This window comes from Thamnophis elegans, chromosome 4 (assembly GCF_009769535.1).
Source record: "Thamnophis elegans isolate rThaEle1 chromosome 4, rThaEle1.pri, whole genome shotgun sequence".
Taxonomy (NCBI): Eukaryota; Metazoa; Chordata; class Lepidosauria; order Squamata; family Colubridae; genus Thamnophis; species Thamnophis elegans.
Window position 1 is genome coordinate 5,380,819 of NC_045544.1, and position 18,466 is coordinate 5,399,284.

Consider the following 18,466-nt stretch of genomic DNA (forward strand, 5'->3'; position numbering starts at 1 on the left):
AATGCCAGTTTGGCCAGCCATTTATTTGGCTGAGGGGTATATACACAGAAGAAGGCACAAGTAGCAATAGCAGTTAGACTTATATACCGCTTCATAGGGCTTTCAGCCCTCTCTAAGCGGTTTACAGAGTCAGCATATCGCCCGCACAGTCTGGGTCCTCATTTCACCCACCTCAGAAGGATGGAAGGCTGAGTCAACCTTGAGCCGGTGAGATTAGAACCGCTGAACTGCAGATAACAGTCAGCTGAAGTGGCCTGCAGTACTGCACCCTAACCACTGCGCCACATCGGTGTCACCACCTCTCGTTCTAATTGAGTTGTGGGGGAGAGTGATTAATACTGCCATTGTATAGCAACAACCTTTCAGGAAGTTTGCACAGTGAAGTAAAATTTGCTCCCCTAAACATCCTCACTAAAAAAACACACACACACACAACCCAACAACACAGCAGCGGTATTAAATACCATCCGCTCAAAAATGAGAGATTAAAGTTGATTACAACGACTGTAATGTATGTCACAACTATAGGAGGATGCCACAAATTTGGAGAATGTGGCAGGCTGCCATTTCCCACAAACTCTTGGAACAAGATAAAGTCCTTCATATTCTTAACAGATGTCAGGCATAGTAAAACACTGCAAAAATGCTACTCATAGCAAATCCAGTTTTGGCTCTCGGTTCAGAGCATAATGACTTGGGAAAGAGAAAGAGGTAATCTGCAGAAATAAACTGTACAACAGGCCACACACAACGATGGACCTCATAAATTGCTGCAAATATTTATGAGACACTAAAAGCTTGATTAAGAGCTAACAACATACTTACTGTCTTTAAAATTTGCAGCCTCATTGTATCCAAGACAGTTAAAAGGATCAGCTGTAAGTGAAGCAATTAAATCCCTAATCCAGACCTTATTACCCACCAGACCAAATGCCATTTGTCCATTATTCTCTTTTTTGTAATCCAAGATTTTTTCTTACACTGGGAGTTAACCTTTACCTCAGTGGCTGTGCTCAATCTAATTCTCCTTGTAAATGTGTTTTTATTTTCCATTTTCATTTTCGTACAGTCACATATATACTGTGCACAACTGGGGCCATATAACATTAAACAATAAACACGGCCATTCCTCTTGTCAATAATACCCCCCAAAATAGAAACCCAATGTACCTCTTCGACCCTCCATACACCCTTCCTTTCGCCCCCCTCCAACTTCCCTTCTTCCCTCCATCATTCCCCTCTACCCTACTTCCCCTCCCCTTCTACCACTCCTCTCTCCCGATACACTCCCTCCCTTCCTTCTCACCCTCCCTCCAATCCTCTCTCCCACCCTCTCTACCCCTCTTTCTTCTATCCCTCTACTCCTCCCTTCGGTGTATTTCTACTATCTATTAATATATTCAGCTTATCCTATTTTTACACTGGAATTAAAGAGCAACAGTATACAAGTGCAATCGCGTTATTTTGAAATTTGTGCTCAATCTAATTCTAATACACATTTTCAAAATAGGAGACTGACCGTATTATGCCCCTTATCGTGGCATTTTATTATAGTGTGAGAGTTTGTTACAGACTCCGAGCTGCAGTTGATCCCATAACAGGAGTTAAAAGAGCTCTGAATAGAGAAAGATTCCTTTAATTGATTTTATATTTTGCATATACTTGTTCAGAGTTTTATAAATATATCATCTAGTACATGAACCAATATCTCCAGAAGCGTACACATATACAGTACATTTTGAGCAAATATATAAAAATAAAAACGGAAGGAAATTGAATAAAGACCTAAGGCATTTTACAAGAGTCACCAATACATTATGACATATATTTTCCTGAATTAGACAGGGATGGCCACGTCCTATCACTTCTCACTACCATTAGCCAAGGCTGATAATCTTCAACACATTTGGGCCATCATATATTGCTTACACATAGTTTGGAATCCAAGCTGCATATTGATTGATTATGCACCATCAAATCAGTGTGGATTGTTAGCGATTTTCTCCATGAAGATCTGCCCTTAACGTGGTCTTTTAGAGGTGCCTCCATCACCACCGGAGAGGAATCCATCCATCTTACTGCTAGTGATCCTCTTCTCTTCCCTTCCACCATTCCTAGCATCAGAGTCTTCTCTAGAGAGCTGGCTCAAACATGATGTGTTTGAAGTAGGATAATTTGAGCCTGATCGTTTATGCCTGGAATGAGAACTCAAGGGGTAGATTTGTTCGATTATTCATCTCTAACATCAAAAGCATCAATGCTTTTTCTATCCTGCTTCTTCAAAGTACAACTTCCGTACCAAAACCATTGGCTGCACAACTCTGATTTTGGTAGTACAGAAACATCACAGCATATGAACATTTTTTTCAAGGTATTTACGACTGCTCTACCAAGTGCTAAATTGTGGCATATTTCTTGATTGTTTGTTCCTTCGCTATTGATAGGCAGAACTCATAGCAAGGTAAGCTCAGTTCAAATTCAGTAGCACTACATTACGTAACAGTATGCTTGCTTAATTCAGTTTGTCTCTAACTTATTTTTTAATCCATGTAGCAAGCCTACTTCATTTGTAAGCAAATAAGTATGTACTCTTGTTGGCACAGAGTACCACGGTAGGGGAACATTTATATTCTAAAAGCATCACATCAGAAGTTGACTATGATCTGATGAAGAGAGGCCATCCTAAGTTGCAATAGGCATCACCCAAGGACTCCCAAAGGGGAAAAAAAAATCATTTAGCAATTCAAATGAAGGCTTTCTACTTTGGCCTTTTAATTCATTACTGCCATTGGCCTCCTATCAACTGTAGTGCTACTGTTCCCTTCAGATGATACTGGTTTTTTTTTAATTTTTTGCAATATGCTTGTATTTTGCAACTATAAACAGGAAAAGCCCACTGACAGATAAATATTTAACTTTTTGTAAGAATGCCACCATTTATTTTCCAGCTCAATCACTGAACGAAGCTTGAGCAACTTTAGAACTGGTTTTCTTATTCAAAGCTCTGCAGATGAAGTTGCCGGCTTCCATAACTTTGTAAAGATCCACACCCTAAAATTGCGGGAGAGAGAGGAGAAAGAAATTTTTTTTTAATATTCATATATAACCACTCGAGATGTTCAGCAGGAGAGGAAAATATGAGCGTGCTTTGTAATGATCCTAAATTCTTCATCAATCATCCATATTCTGAGGTTCCACCACAAAACCGCAGTAGACAAAAGCGCGCTCGATGAAAGCGCGTACGTGACATCATCACAGCGCGACGAAAACATTGCACTGTGAGCGGTAAATTTAAAATTAAAGCGAAAACCTTACCCTAACCCCCCTAAACCTAACCCTAAACCTAACCCTAAACCTAACCCTTAACCTAACCCTAAACCTAACCCTTAACCTAACCCTAAACCTAACGCTAACCCTTAACCTAACGCTAACCCTAACCCTAACGCTTAACGTAACCTTAACCCTAACCCTAACCCTTAACCTAACCCTAACCCTAACCCTAACCCTAAACCTAACCCTTACCTTTATGTGAATCGGCTTGCTTTAATTTTATTTTAATTTCAATTTAATTTATTTTTAATTTTTTTCATCGCGCTGCTGATGACGTCAGGTACGCGCTTTCGTCGAGCGCGGTTTTGTCTACCATGGTTTTGACGGGTCACGTATTCTGAAACTTTCTCTGACTCTACTTATCTGAATTACCTTCTATACTTTAGTGTCTGGAAGCATTTTAATACATTATGTCCCCAATGCTTTTTAACAACTACATCACATACCTTTGGACTACAATACTTCAGAGAATTTTATACGGACCTCTGAAGTTGGTTCAAAACTTGCAGTTACCTTATCTGAAGGGACCTGATGAATCATCCAAACTTCACAGTGATCATCTTTTAAAATTATTATTACTTTTGTGCCTTCGAGCTAATGTTGACTCATGGCAACTGTCTAGATTATTCCCCTGCAGTTTTTGTGACAAGATTTTGGAAGTAGTTTGCCCTTGTCTTTTTCCTACAGCTGAAAGAGAGTGACTGGTCCAAAGTCTCCCAGCTGGCTTTGTGTTCTAAGGTGGGACTAGAACAGTGACGTGCGGTGAGTTTTATGGCTGGTGAGGCAGCAATTTTTTTAGACTTGTGGACTTCAACTCCCAGAATTACACAGCCAGGCATGCTCAGTTCCGATTTAAAGCGACAGCATTTGTTTTTCTCCTTTGCTAAATAAGTTTCCTTCTTTCTTTTTCTTTTTCTTCTCCCTTCCCCTCCTTCCCCCCTCTCTCCCCCCCTCTCTCAAACACACACACACACACACACAAACACACACACACAGTTGCAGCAGGATTCAGAAAATTTAGGTTTTCCTCCTCAGCCCATGTTAGCAATACCACTAGCAGCATTTTGGCTGGCAGGTGTAAGTAGAAGTGGAAATTCATTCTACTGAAAACATTTTTTATTTTGCTTATGATTGGATAATTAAAATTTCAGAAGACTCAAAGGCATAGTATTAAAGTGTTACATAGTGCATAAACTAAAGAACTGTCTCAATATGCTCCCTCCCCCCTCTCTCAAACACACACACACACACACACACACACACAAAGTTGCACCAGGAGGCTGAAGTTTGAATTCCTCCCCCTCCCTCCGACCCACATGTACCTTTTCCAGCTGTTTCAGAGAGGATTTCAACTCTGCTCTTACCTGCCATCATGAGAAGAAAAAAAATGTAAAAGGAAAAAGGCAAGAGCTGAGGTCAGGCTGAGCTAGTTGCTGCCAGAGTCACCGTGTGGATGATTCTGCTTAACTGTTTAAAAAAGCCTCTAAAAAAAAACGCCCTCTACAGGAGGCAGGAGAATGACGTGCCTCATCTACATCAGGAATTTTTCAGCTTTTAACCCTTGCTTAGCTCTGCTCGAGTGATCATAAAGTCAGACTAGATGAGGCACCGCGTTCTCCTGCCGCCTCCTGTAGAGGGTGTTTTTTTAGAGGCTTTTTTAAACAGTTAAGCAGAGTCATCCACTGTGACTCTGGCAGCAACTAGCTCAGCCTGACCTCAGCAGCTCTTGCCTTTTTCCTTTTACCTTTTTTTTGTCTTTTCATGATGATAGTGGTGAGGCTCTGCCTCCCCTGTCTCCCCTGACTGCACGTCCCTGGACTAGAACTCCCAATTTCTAGCCTGGTGCATTGACCACTACACCAAACTGTCTCTCCGGTCTGATAAGTAGGAGAAGAGAAATATAATCATATTACACTTATACCCTAGAAACAGTAATGTTAACACTGTTTGGGCCTCAGTATAATTCAAAACTTTGGCTCTGATCTTGGCTCTTTGCTTGCAACCAGAACATCTGAAGGTCCTAGTCCTTCAGGGCCTCGGGTATACCATAACAACTGGTGCTTGATATAAAATGCAACAGGACCACGTGGTGGCAGCACCCTAAATGTGAAACTGTCAATGTACATTCAGCTGACATTAACCTTGTAATTGGTGCCAGATACGGCTTCTTTTATTTTCCATTGTAGGTTAGTATTTGCTTATGCTCCATTTTTTTCCCCAATTTGACTAATTGCTTTTATACTTTTAAATTGTAGTATTTCAAAGTTTTGCTTTTGATGTGTGAATGAAGGCGCGTGCGCTTTGCTGTTACTTTTTATAAGCCACTCTGAAAAGTTAATTACCTACCAAATCAAAATCCATTGTTCTATGAAATTAAGGGATGAATAATCTAATTTAAAGTCATTGGGAATAAGTCAATCTCCTATTCTTTGTGATAGCGCCTCAAGTACTGGAAGATGGTTCCACCACAAAACCGCGCTCGACTAAACTGCGCTCGATTAAACCGCGTCCGACTAAACCGCATAGCTGACGTCATCAACAGGGCGACAACAGCGCGGAGACAGAAGCACGCTGTAAACCCTAAACCTAAAATTAACCCCTAAACCTAAACCTAACTCCCCTAAACCTAACCCTAAACCTAACCCTTAACCTAACTCTAAACCTAATCCTAACCCTTAACCTAACCCTAAACCTAACCCTAACCCTTAACCTAACCCTAACCCTAACCCTAACCCTAACCCTAACCCTAACCCTAACCCTAACCCTAACCCTTAACCTAACCCTAAAGCTAACCCTAAAGCTAACCCTAAACCTAACCCTTACCTTAAATTGAATCAGCTTGCTTTCAAAGCGCTATTTAAAGCACCCTTCTTTCTCCGCGCTGGCTGTTGTCGCCCTGTTGATGAGGTCAGCGACGCGGTTTAATCGGGCGCGGCTTAGTCGAGCGCGGTTTTGATGGGTCACGCTGGAAGGTAGCTATTATGTCCTCTTCCATAGGCTAGATACACCTAGTTCCCTCAACCATTTGTCATACAATTTAGCGTCCAGATCCTTTAGCATCTTTGCTGCTTTCCTCTGCGCATTTCCAGCATCTCAACATTGCGTATCATGAATGAAGTACTGTTTTGGGATTCTAATATTCTTTTGACTCATACATATTATTATCCTAAAAAAAAAAAAATGTTTCAGCACCTTAAATCTAATCTTCACTTGCCAGATGTTCATTGCGCTGACCTTTGCAAAATTATACACAGCCATGTATAGATGGTGGGTATCAGCTTTCCCAAAGTAAAAACTGACAATTTGATCTAATCATTGTGAACCTTGTTCTAAAGGAGGAATTAACTGTGACTTCAAAGTTCTCAGCTCATCTGAAAGAACAACTGCTTTTTAAAAGAGGGGAAAGATCCATTGTGTTCTTTAGCAGTAGCCCAAGAAAGCACCTGTCAGTGGAAATAATGTAAACAAAGGGCAATGTTTAATTCTAGTAAATGGTTTGCGCTATCAATAATTTGATAAGAAAATAAACCCCGAAGTCTAGAATTCAAGTCATAGTGAGGATGAAAAACTGTTTTAAAAATATATTTTTTTATAATTGCCCGAGATGCATTCCTATCCTGGGAAAATTAAACGTTTATTCAAGATCACATATGTATAAGTAAGATTAGGAGAAAAAATATGCAATCCTTTTGTAACACAGAAAAATCAGTTCTGTGGAAAAGCCTATTTCCCCTGACAGATTCCTGTCCTAGAATGCATCGGTGGGCACTGTTTGATTGATTCATTTATCAAATCTGTAAAGCCTTTTAGAAAAAAGTGTAAAAGACTGTAATACATTATATTGGCAGAGCTGAGGTGACACAGTGGTTAAATGCAGCACTGCAGGCTACTTCAGCTGACTGCAGTTCTGCAGTTCGGCTGTTCAAATCTCACCGGCTCAAGGTTGACTCAGCCTTCCATCCTTCCGAGGTGGGTAAAATGAGGACCCGGATTGTTGTTGGGGGCAATATGCTGACTCTGTAAACCGCTTAGAGAGGGCTGAAAGCCCTATGAAGCGGTATATAAGTCCAACTGCTATTGCTATTGCTATTATATTGTTTGAAATCAATATAACAGGCATGACATACGTGCTATATAATATAACAATAAACAATATTATAACAATAAACAATATTATAATATAATATAACATAACAATGTTAGCTATATAATATAACAATAAACAATAATATAACAATAAACAATATAACAATAAACAATATTATAAACAATATAATTGTTTGAAATCAATATAACAGACATGACATACGTGCTATTTCAAAGACCCCGCCCCATTTTTTTTTTAAGCAGTTATGTGGAATCCCATAAATATATAAGAATTAGCTTACTGTATTGATTCCCATGCCATTAAGCATGTATATCACATCTTCTGTGGCTACATTTCCAGTGGCGCCTTTCGCATACGGGCAGCCTCCTAAGCCCGAAACAGAAGAATCCACAACATGAACTCCCATCTAGAAAACAATAATGGTAATCATAGATATTCCATCAGAGAGATAGCCCTCAATTCAAAATGCTCACCAGGGCACTCTGCATACAGAAAAGGGTCGGGAGCATTGTTCTGCAATTTATATCTGAGCATGCCTTCCTTCCATAATCCAGATGCCATTTTAAGAGTAAACATTTTACCTGTTATCGAAGATTTACCAATTTTTGACCTGCCAAGATGCTAATGAAGAGATGGATAAAAGCCTTCTAATAGCATGGGAGAGAAACTTTGGCTATGAGATTGAAATGGGCAAATGGTGGGATCTATGGAGTAAGACCATTAAACTTACAATATCTGCAGCATTCAAAGAAAACATATACAAGATGGTTTATAGGTGGCACTTCCCCCCAACGAGGTTAGCCAAGATGTTCCCTGGGTTATCTCCATTATGTTGGAAATGTGGAAGAAAGGATGGCACATTCTACCATATTTGGTGGTCCTGTACTGAGGCCACGAAATACTGGAAAAGGATTAAAAAATGGCTAAAAGAGGTTACCGGGGCAAACATGGAATGGAGACCCGAGAACCTTCTACTAAGCATTAAACCAGAAAACATAAGCAGTTCAATATGGCATTTGAGCCTACATATAATTGTGGCCGCAAGAATAACTTATGCACAATTTTGGAAATCCACTACCATACCGTCGGAAGATGCCCTAATTAAAAAGATTTATGAATGTGCAGAAATGGACAGAATGACGGGTTGGCTGAGGGACAAAGGAGAAACAGAACATTACCTTAGCTGGAACTTATGGTATATGTGGGCGACAAGGAGAACAGCAGGGACTTAAAAAGGGGAAAGTTAAAAGTGAACATGGGTATTGTAATAGATCCCTGAACTTTGTAATGAGAAGATGTGGCTTAGAGACCTAACAATGAGGAAGGAAAGAAAAAAGTTGGGCTGTGAATGACTGTCACCGCGGGGGGGGGAGGGGAGGGGGGGTTGTATGTTTAAAATTGTATTTGTATTTGTATGTTTTACTCTTAAAAAAATGTATAACTAATAAAGATTACTTTAAAAAAAAAGAGTAAACATTTTACCCTTTTTGCTATGTTACTTGAACCTTCGCCGCGCATGGCTTATTATAGACACACATTCAACACATTCAATACCTCTTTCGAAATAAAACATTCCATTTCTTTACAAATTGATTCCCCCCCATCAGCATGGACTGATGAGACAATAGTTGAGACCCTCGATTGAAAAAAAAAGGGGGGGGGGAATTTAAAGTCTCACAAGTGGAGAATGTGACATGGTTAATATTCCCAGAAATCTAAGGATTCACAACTGTACAGATAGCCCTCGACTTACAAGAGTTCATTTAGTGACTGTTCAAAGTTACAAGGGAACTAGTACCTAGATACACCCATGTTACACCCATCCTCCGCGAGCTGCACTGGCTTCCTATTGATCTCCGAAAGCGCTTCAAGGTGCTAGTCATTACTTTTAAAGCCCTACATGGCTTAGGACCTGGATATCTGAGAGACCGCCTCCTGCCACATACCTCCCAATGGCCAATAAGATCTCACAGGTTGGGCCTCCTCCGGGTGCCATCAGCCAGACAATGCCGGCTGGCGGCCTCTCGGGGGAGGGCCTTCTCTGGAGATGCTCCGGCCCTGTGGAACGATCCACCCGTAAAGATCCGGACCCTTCCCACTCTCTCGGCCTTCCGAAAAGCCACTAAAACCTGGCTGTTCCGGCAGGCCTGGGGCTGTTGAACAAGGTCCAGCCCTACCTAGACGGATTGTATGGTGTGATGTTTTTAAAATTGTATCTCTTTTTTATTTTTAACTTTTAATGTTTTTAATAATTAATATATATATATATGTTAAATTTGTGCTGATAAATAAATAAAGGGAGACTAGTATAGATCTATTTCAAGCTATTTAGCTCTCATCAGCTAGCCATACCCTTGCTGGGAATCGAACCTGTGCTCTATTGCCTCTTAGGCAGATGTGTTAACCATTGAGCTACAGAGCTCGACTCCTTATCAGCCAGGCCAGGGTGAAAGGTATATATTTAAAGTCACAACCCCTGGTATGCCCAAATATGGGAGGAAGATCACACTTCCATTCTCTGTCCTTCGGCTCGTCACAAGAGACCATCCAGACAGAAACCCAATATTTTTTACTGTTGCCTTTTTGTTACATTTGTTATATTTGTGCTGATAAATAAATAAAGGGAGACTAGTATAGATCTATTTCAAGCTATTTGAATGAGAGCTGATGAGAGCTAAATAGCTTGAAATAGATCTATACTAGTCTCCCTTTATTTATTTATCAGCACAAATATAACATACATACACACACACACACACACACACACACACACACACACACACACACACACACACACATATATATATATATATATATATATATATATATATATATATATATATATATATATTTGTCAGACTTATATGCAGTGAGAAGCATTTTTCTGAAGCCAAAGCAGTCATGGAAAATAGCTTTAGAAGTTCATAGGATGAAGCATTAAAACAATATCCTGTGTTCTTATTAAATGTAGGTAGATTAATATAAATTCTAATCATAAAATCAGACAATGTAATCAACAGAAGCACACGATGAAAATGCTGTAAGAAAAAGCACGTAAAACTGAAAAAGCAAACAATAACAATTTAATAGCAGCAAGAGGAAAAGTTATTAAAATGCGCAAAATTAAATTACATATTATAGAACCCAGTTAAAAGTGACTTCAATTTGTCACAAAATAAACACTTGGAAGAATCCAGGTGACGTGATCTGCTTTGACTTTAAAACCCCCATTTAAAATTATGTTTTCCCATGAGACCCAAGGAGCGACTGTTTGAAATATATATCCTAAAACATCGATCATTACACAGAATAAGCTGCACCCATCGATTAATACCAAGCTAACCATGAAATTTGATTGCAGAATAATATTATATTTTGTAATACTTTCAGCTGTTTTGCATTCAGTGATGTGCATATCAGCTAAACAATTGTTGGATCTGCAGTTTCAGAAGCTTTGTTTGTTGTTTATTTGTTTGTTTGTTTATTATATTTATATGCTGCCCTTTTCCCCCGAAGGGGACTCAGGGCGGCTCACAACTCAAACCAGGGAAGGGGGATACAGACAAAAAATTAAAAAACGACACATAACAATGCATAATTTAAAACACACAACAGTCATACCATTCGAGACGGGGTAACAGCTCTTTAGCCCCAGGCCTGCCGGAACAGCCAGGTTTTAAGGGCTTTGCGGAAGGCCTGGAGGGTGGTGAGGGTTCGAATCTCCACGGGGAGTTCGTTCCAGAGGGTCGGAGCAGCCACAGAGAAGGCTCTCCTCCAGGTAGTCGCCAGTCGACACTGGCCGGCAGATGGAATTCAGAGGAGGCTTAATCTGTGGGATCTAATCGGTCTATTGGAGGTAATTGGCAGCAGGTGGTCTCTCAAGTACCTAGGGACAATACCATGAAGGGCTTTATAAGTGACGACTAGCACCTTGAAGTGCATCCAGAGACCAATAGGCAGCCAGTGCAGCTCGCGGAGGATAGGTGTTACGTGGGTGAACCGAGATGCACCCACGATCGCTCGCATGGCTGCATTCTGGACAAGCTGGAGTCTCCAAATGCTCTTCAAGGCTGCTTAAGTTCTTTGTCCACATTTATGGACCTTTGTCACTGATTTCACCATTGACCATTTATTGTCTGGATTTTAGTCCCTTGGTAGATTGAGGTTCTTCCCTTCAACCTATTTTTGGCAGGAAGAATTCAGTATTTTATGCTTCCTTCTCGATTTTACCATCACAAGGACAGAAAGCTCTGAAATGCAGCCATGTATACCAGTGCAAATTTCCTTAATAAATGATACTTATACTTTTGAACCATAAGCATATGTCTCAAAGTATTCTAAGAGTACTGTCTCCAAAAATTCTACTCACACAGGCCTGTTCTGCTAAACAGAAATTCCACAAGTAAATAGAAGGATGCCAACAAGGGTTAAAATAAATTACCCATTCAGTCTGGAAAGACAGATAAGCAATCCTGATGTTAGGCATTGCTTATCTGCAGAAGTAACTGGTGTATACTGCTGCTAGCCCAGTGCACAGGATTTTGGCTAATCAGGGGCTTTAGATAAACAACTTTTGTTTTTTAGTTTAAAGTTTATTTATAGGCCGCCCTTTTCCCTGGGGGGACTCAGGGCGGCTTACAACTCATGGGGAAGGGGATACAAACAATGAGACATAAGAACAATACATAATTAAAAAGAACACAACATTCATACCATTCGGGTGGGAGTGGGTTAAATCTTTAGCCCCAGGCCTGACGGGATAGCCAGATTTTAAGGGTGGCGCGGAAGGTCTGGAGGGTGGTGAGGGTACGAATCTCCACAGGGAGATCGTTCCAAAGGGTCGGAGCTACTACCGAGAAGGCTCTCCTCCACATAGTTGCCAGTCGACACTGACTGGCAGATGGGATTCGGAGGAACTTTGAGCCCATTGCAATAAAAGCAGTAGCTGATAGAATAAATACTTGCCATTAATTGTGTTTTTATTTATACAATGAAAAACAAATTGTGTACTTAACAAGAGTTTTAATATTAAAAAGTTTAGTGTAAAAGGTTTGACAGGAAGTTTGTCAAAGTGCACTCGGACAGGTCGAGCATCTCTCCTTAAAGCACTGAAGCGGCCACATTCTCCAAAATGTTCAGTGCAACTATTTTGAAGATGTCCCCCTGTTGTCTCTAGGCACAGTCACATTTTTTTTGCATTGGTAGTGATTCCAGTGGATGGAATTTATGTGCATACATATTAATATGCTGACAAGCTGCCAGAGGACATAGTTGTGTTGATGGTTCGAAGAGCTTTGTGCAAAGTTTATGAAGAAAAACAAGGTCTGATACAGCTTAAACACAGATATGAAAATGTGATTAAAATTCTGAATCAAATGCCACCCAACAAATTACTTTAGGGGACTGTATTTGCATCCTCTCTGTAATTTAGTGTTAATTTAATGTATGAAGGATGTACATGCAATTAAGAGAATAGTAATTATTTTTTAAAGTGAAAAGTATTCTTTTGCTAAACACTTGGTGGCGCTGTTGCTTTAAACTGGGCTATTTCCCTTTTTTTTGCTTGATAAATTCTGATAACAGGAAGATTACATTTAAGATTTTGGCTTTACTTATTTTTAAACTAAAAGTTAAAATGTAATAAAAGGTGGCTTTTCCCCATTTTTTAAAAAAAATATCAAATTACAGTATATGGCATATTTTTATCTGCACAAACCTATCCTGAAGCAATACAAGGATAATTTATTACAGGCTTAATAAATAAATCTTAAAAAAAAATACATCATTACCAGTGGTGGGTTGCAAATATTTTTACTACTGGTTTAGGTGCGCTCCCGTGTGCGCGCAGTGCTTCTGCGCATGCGTGGAAGCATCAGGGCGGGTGGCTGTGGCCTCCCACCACCTCTACTACCGGTTTGGCCGAACCGGGCCGAACCAGGAGAAACTCACCACTGACCATTACCAAATGGAATCTACCTTACTGATCCCACAGTGAGAGCAAAATTGGCCAAGTAACTTTCTCATATTCCTGACATTGCTTTATTAATCTTTAGCTGGATCATGCAAACAAGTTTTAAAGACCCAGCATTCTCAATCCAGATCAATAGGCAGCTACACCTTAGGCTCTTAACCAGTGGTGAGTTTCAAAAATTGTTGGAACCTACTCTGTGGGTGTGGCCTCCTTTGTGGGAGTGGCTTGCCACCCATGTGACCGGATGGGAGTGGCTTGCCGCCCATGTGACCCGATATGAAATTATGAATTAGTACTTAGGTCGGTCCAAGTAGCTATTCAGAAGTTAGTGGTTAGAAGCAATCGTAAAGCAAGATATGGAATTAAAACCAGAAATATTTTGTTGGCTATTTGAAAGGGAGTATAATATATATTTAATTTTACACATGTTAGCAGCTGCTGGAATTGTGTTTGCACAACAGTGGAAAAGCAGAGATATGTAAATGAATAAATATTACAATGTGCAGGAATAAATAAATTGACAATTAAAATCAAGAAGGCTTTGAATACTTTTTCACGTGGGATTGGTTTTAGCAATTGCCAACTAACGGAAACAGAAATTAGAAATCCAAAAGTATGAAAGAAAACACCAATTATGTAAGGAAAGGTCCCTAAAATATATAAGGAAATATTACTAGATCATTATTAATGCGTAGATAACTGCGGGACATTACACACCCACCAGTGTGTAAAAATTTCAGAACCTCTTCTGTAGGTGTGGCCTGCTTTCCGGGTCCACTGGTGGAACCTCTTCTAACCAGTTCGGTAGATTTGATGAACCGGTTCTACCGAATAGGTGCGAACTGGTAGGAACCCACCTCTGCTCTTAACAGTACAGAACTTTCTTTCCTTAAAGCCCAAAATATATTTTCTCCTGTAAAATGATGATTATCTGTGTTCAGGAAAAAAAATTCTGAACAATGAATGCCCGGGGAGAGGGAGTGCTGGGCGCAAGCTAGAATTATTGGCACCTATTGCTATCCTCTCTGGCCCTTTTAACTGCTGCAGTCAACATATGGTATCTCTACTGCTGAAGACCCAAAACTGTGAACTCCAAGATTACAATTTTAAAGAGTTTTTATTCTTTGTTTATTAGGTTTTTGTGAAGGTCCTGGCTTGCATCCATTTGGGTAAGGTTGTCTTTGAAACTCAAAAATTTGCTGAATATACTGAATCAAGGCTGTCTAACCTTTTGTTGATTAGGGCAGTTGACATCCACAAGACTTAAAGTTTCCAAGGTTGGGCCACCCCTGCAGTAAATGTTCTGCTGTTTTCAGTATTATTTTTTTTTCTAATAATGAAATCTTGACCGTAGAAAAACATTCTGGCAAAGACTACTGGCCACTCTATTTTGGACGATGTTTTTGGGTAATATAACCAATAGTTTAGCTTCAAGATATTCAATTAGTTCATAGGTTTGATCTTTTTTTCCAGCTTTACATAAGTGCGTAGAATATAAGGCTAAGAATATCATTCATTCCGCAAACTGTGAAATTAATCTGCATGTACAATACACTTGGCATACATTTGGGAGGAGAGATGCCTGTTATTGGTTTAGCAATTTTCTACCCATGAAAACAATTAGCTGATCTAGGGGGGAAAAAATTAACCAGGGCCAAATCTGATTGGTCTTCGGATGGTGAATTAGCAGGAAATCCCCAGACTGTAGGCTAGGTGAGAGAAGACAAATAGGTATTATTGCCACTTCTGAACTGAGAGCCGAGGTGGTGCAGTGGTTAGGGTGCAGTACTGCAGGCCACTTCAGCTGACTGTTATCTGCAGTTCAGCGGTTCTAATCTCACCGGCTCAAGGTTGACTCAGCCTTCCATCCTTCTGAGGTGGGTGAAATGAGAACCCAGACTGTGGGGGCAATATGCTGACTCTGTAAACCGCTTAGGGTTAGCCACCAGGAGGCACCTGAGCCTTGGACCAGTGGAGAGGAGACAAGGGAGAGTGAGCCGGACACCAGTAGTGAGTTGTTCCTGGATGCACGCCATCAAAGAGCTACTAGGCGTCAGGAACAATTACGCAATTGCAGGAGGTGATTGCACTCAGCTGGTGGTCATTAGGCTCCTCTCCAGACTATAAAAAGGCTACTTGTGCACACGCCCCTCTTTCAGAAGTCAACACAGAATCGAATGTCGGAGAACTTGGTATGAGCTTGGCAGGCTGGATTGCTGCCAAGCCTTATCTGTGTTTATTGCTGCCCAAGCTTGTCTGTTCTGAGTTGCTGCCAAGGACCTGTCTGTCTGTTAATTAAATGCTGTAACTTATCTCTGGCTTGGAGTGTGCTTGGGTGTGGAACGAGGGGGATCAGAACACTAAGCAATGGAAATTCTGGACCCAACTTGTGGGGTCATAAGTTCAGGAATACCTGTAGTTGCAACACTATGGTCTGCTTTGCACATCTGCCCAAAGCTACGTAGGTCCCACTCAGTTCATGCTGGTGAAGGAGCTCTACTCTTCTGCAAACAGTATTAACAGAGCTTTGTAAAACAGATCCGTTGTAAAGCTTTTGAGGATAGAGGTTCCTTGTTACTTCTGCCATTGAGCCCATCAGAAGAGTAACACAAGTGACCGATCCTATTATTTAGGCTCATTTTTTTTTCCTTTTTGGTGCCATTAATCTATTTGCAGCTGGACTCAAGAGACCCGCTATTTATCATTATAAAATATAAAGCCAAATGTCCCCACGCTCCTCTTTTTTCTTTCTTTTCAGGAGCGCCACAGATTAACAGGTTAGAATGTTTTCCACATGTCTCGTTTTACTGTCAGGAGAATATTAAAGCCGTTTCCCAGCTTCCGTAGCTCAACCAGATGTCCACCGATCCCATGGCGAGAGCAAAATTGGCACAGTAGCCTTCTCCTGACCCCGGGATTGTTTTATCAAGGATGACTTTAAAGGTATAAAAGGGCCATTTCTTGCTGAGATGTGTAATGTTTTTCAGCCCTTTCCCCTACAATTACCCCAAAGTGCTGACTTGGTCGAACTACTGATAGGCAGTAGTATTTTTTAGGATGCCTCTCACACTGAGCTGTAATTGCTGTTTGTGTTGGCCCCAGAAAGGGACCAAGTTTTGTTTCCAGCGTACATTTCCGGACTCTGGTTTGAGTAATATCAGCATCGGATATGGTCCTAGGCACATATTTTATTGTGTAAACGTTTGACGGTAATTTCCTCTGTCAATCTCTACTCGGTAGCCTCTAATTATCAAAGACTTCGGATGGACAATTTCAAAAATATTTTCTAGAGCTCCACCAATTGCTTTCCTTTCGCTGACTTTTTTTCCCCCTTTCTTCTCCTTCTCCTCAGCCTGCCAAATGCATCTAAACCAGAATTCGGTCTTTGGATTAACTTTAGATCACTTTTTGCTAGTGCGCCTGAGGTGGGATGGGCCGTCGTTCGCAGCGACTCCCTATTCTTCTGCCCTGCATTAAACCGGCCTCCCTTCACCCGACAGCTTCCAGATGTGCTGGGATTACCCGTCACAGTATCCCCAGCCAAAATGGCTACGAGCCATATTGCTGGGAGTTCTGGAAGGGGAGAGTCCCAAAACATCTGGAGAACTCTAGGCTGGGTGTGGGCTGCGCTAAATTATTGACACATGAGAGCGAGATGGGCTTTTGTTGTGTTCCCTCTTTTAAATGATATTTTCCTTTCGCTTTTGTACCGTGTTTTGCAATGCAGTTTGCTATTATTCCATCAGTACACAAATATTGTGTCTGAAACCAAAGTTAAAACCTGGGGATTTTTTTTTTCCTGTCAAACTATAGCATCTGTTTTCCTGCTTTTGAGTGCATTCCAAAACCCCAATTATTTCAATGGGAAACGTAAAATATACTCTTTTTTACCATTTAAAAATACAGATAGTTCATAAAAAAAATGTTGTTTCATATTTACTGGACTCCCCAAATAATGTTTTTAAAAAGTTGGATATTTGTTTTTTTGTACTGGCATGATAGGAAATGAGGGGTTTTAGGTTCGTACAATTTGGTTTGATCCAGCCATACCAGTGGTGGGATTCAGCCAGTTCGCACCTATTCGGGAGAACCGGTTGGTAACTTTCTAAGCAGTTCGGAGAACCGGTTGTTCGAAGAAATCTCATTTTGTTTTTTCCACTTTACAGGGCTAATCCTGTAAGGAAGGCAGGAAGGAAACATTCTGGTGTTGTTTCTAGCCTCATCTTTATTGCCCTGCTTACAGAAACTGCCTCCTGTTAACTCTTATTACATTGTAACACTTGATGCGAAGCACCCATTGACGTGAGTGATGTTGAGTTGGCCACACCCACCCAGTCACATGACCACCGAACCATGCCTACCCAACTGGTCATTAGGGCAGAGAACCGGTTGTTAAATTATTTGAATCCCATCACTGAGCCAGACTGTGGGGGGCAATATGCTGACTCTGTTAACCGCTTAGAGAGGGCTGAAAGCCCTATGAAGCGGTATATAAGTCTAACTGCTATTGCTATTGCTACCTTCCTCTTGGTTTCAAGTCACACCTTAAATGGGAAAGCGAAATAGTAAAGTTGTTAAAACTTATCTCTGAAAATATGAAGTTTTTCATTAAAAGAAGTGGATATTGCTGTTTAGTATGATAACCAGAGAAGCTCACACTAAAGCAACTGCATAAAGGCCACTTGAATTAGATTGCAAGAAAATAACATTTCTTTATCATGGCAGTAATGGTTCAATAGAGTAAGCTACTTAAGCCCAGAGAAGATGTGAATCTCTTCCTCTTGAGGTTTGTAAAGGAATGGAAAGGATGAGAAACACAGACTTTATAACAAGCGCAAAATACTTAGACCTGCAATACATGTCTGGGAGATTTCATTCATTAAGAATATAAGCCTACTTCAGTGGCCTACCACTGAACAAAGTCTTCTCCATTTAGTTCAACCTCTTTCTTCAAGGCCATTCAAGGATTTCTTCATAAATGTATTTTTATTTTCCATTTTCATTTTCGTACAGTCACGTATATACTGTGCATAACTGGGGCCATATAACATTAAACA

At 40.5% G+C, this 18,466-nt stretch overlaps 1 protein-coding gene across 1 annotated transcript in view; it reads right to left on the bottom strand.

Moving 5' to 3' along the window:
- Positions 1–2,949: 2,949 nt before the first annotated feature.
- The window catches only part of HMGCLL1 (3-hydroxymethyl-3-methylglutaryl-CoA lyase like 1), a 65,066-nt gene continuing 49,549 nt past the window's right edge, over positions 2,950–18,466 (bottom strand). Inside the window, exons 9-10 of the mRNA XM_032215158.1 lie at positions 7,719–7,844; positions 2,950–3,051 (exon numbers count right to left, since the gene is read on the bottom strand). Of these exons, the coding sequence (XP_032071049.1) occupies positions 2,950–3,051; positions 7,719–7,844 (228 nt within the window). The remainder of the gene's footprint in view (positions 3,052–7,718; positions 7,845–18,466) is intronic.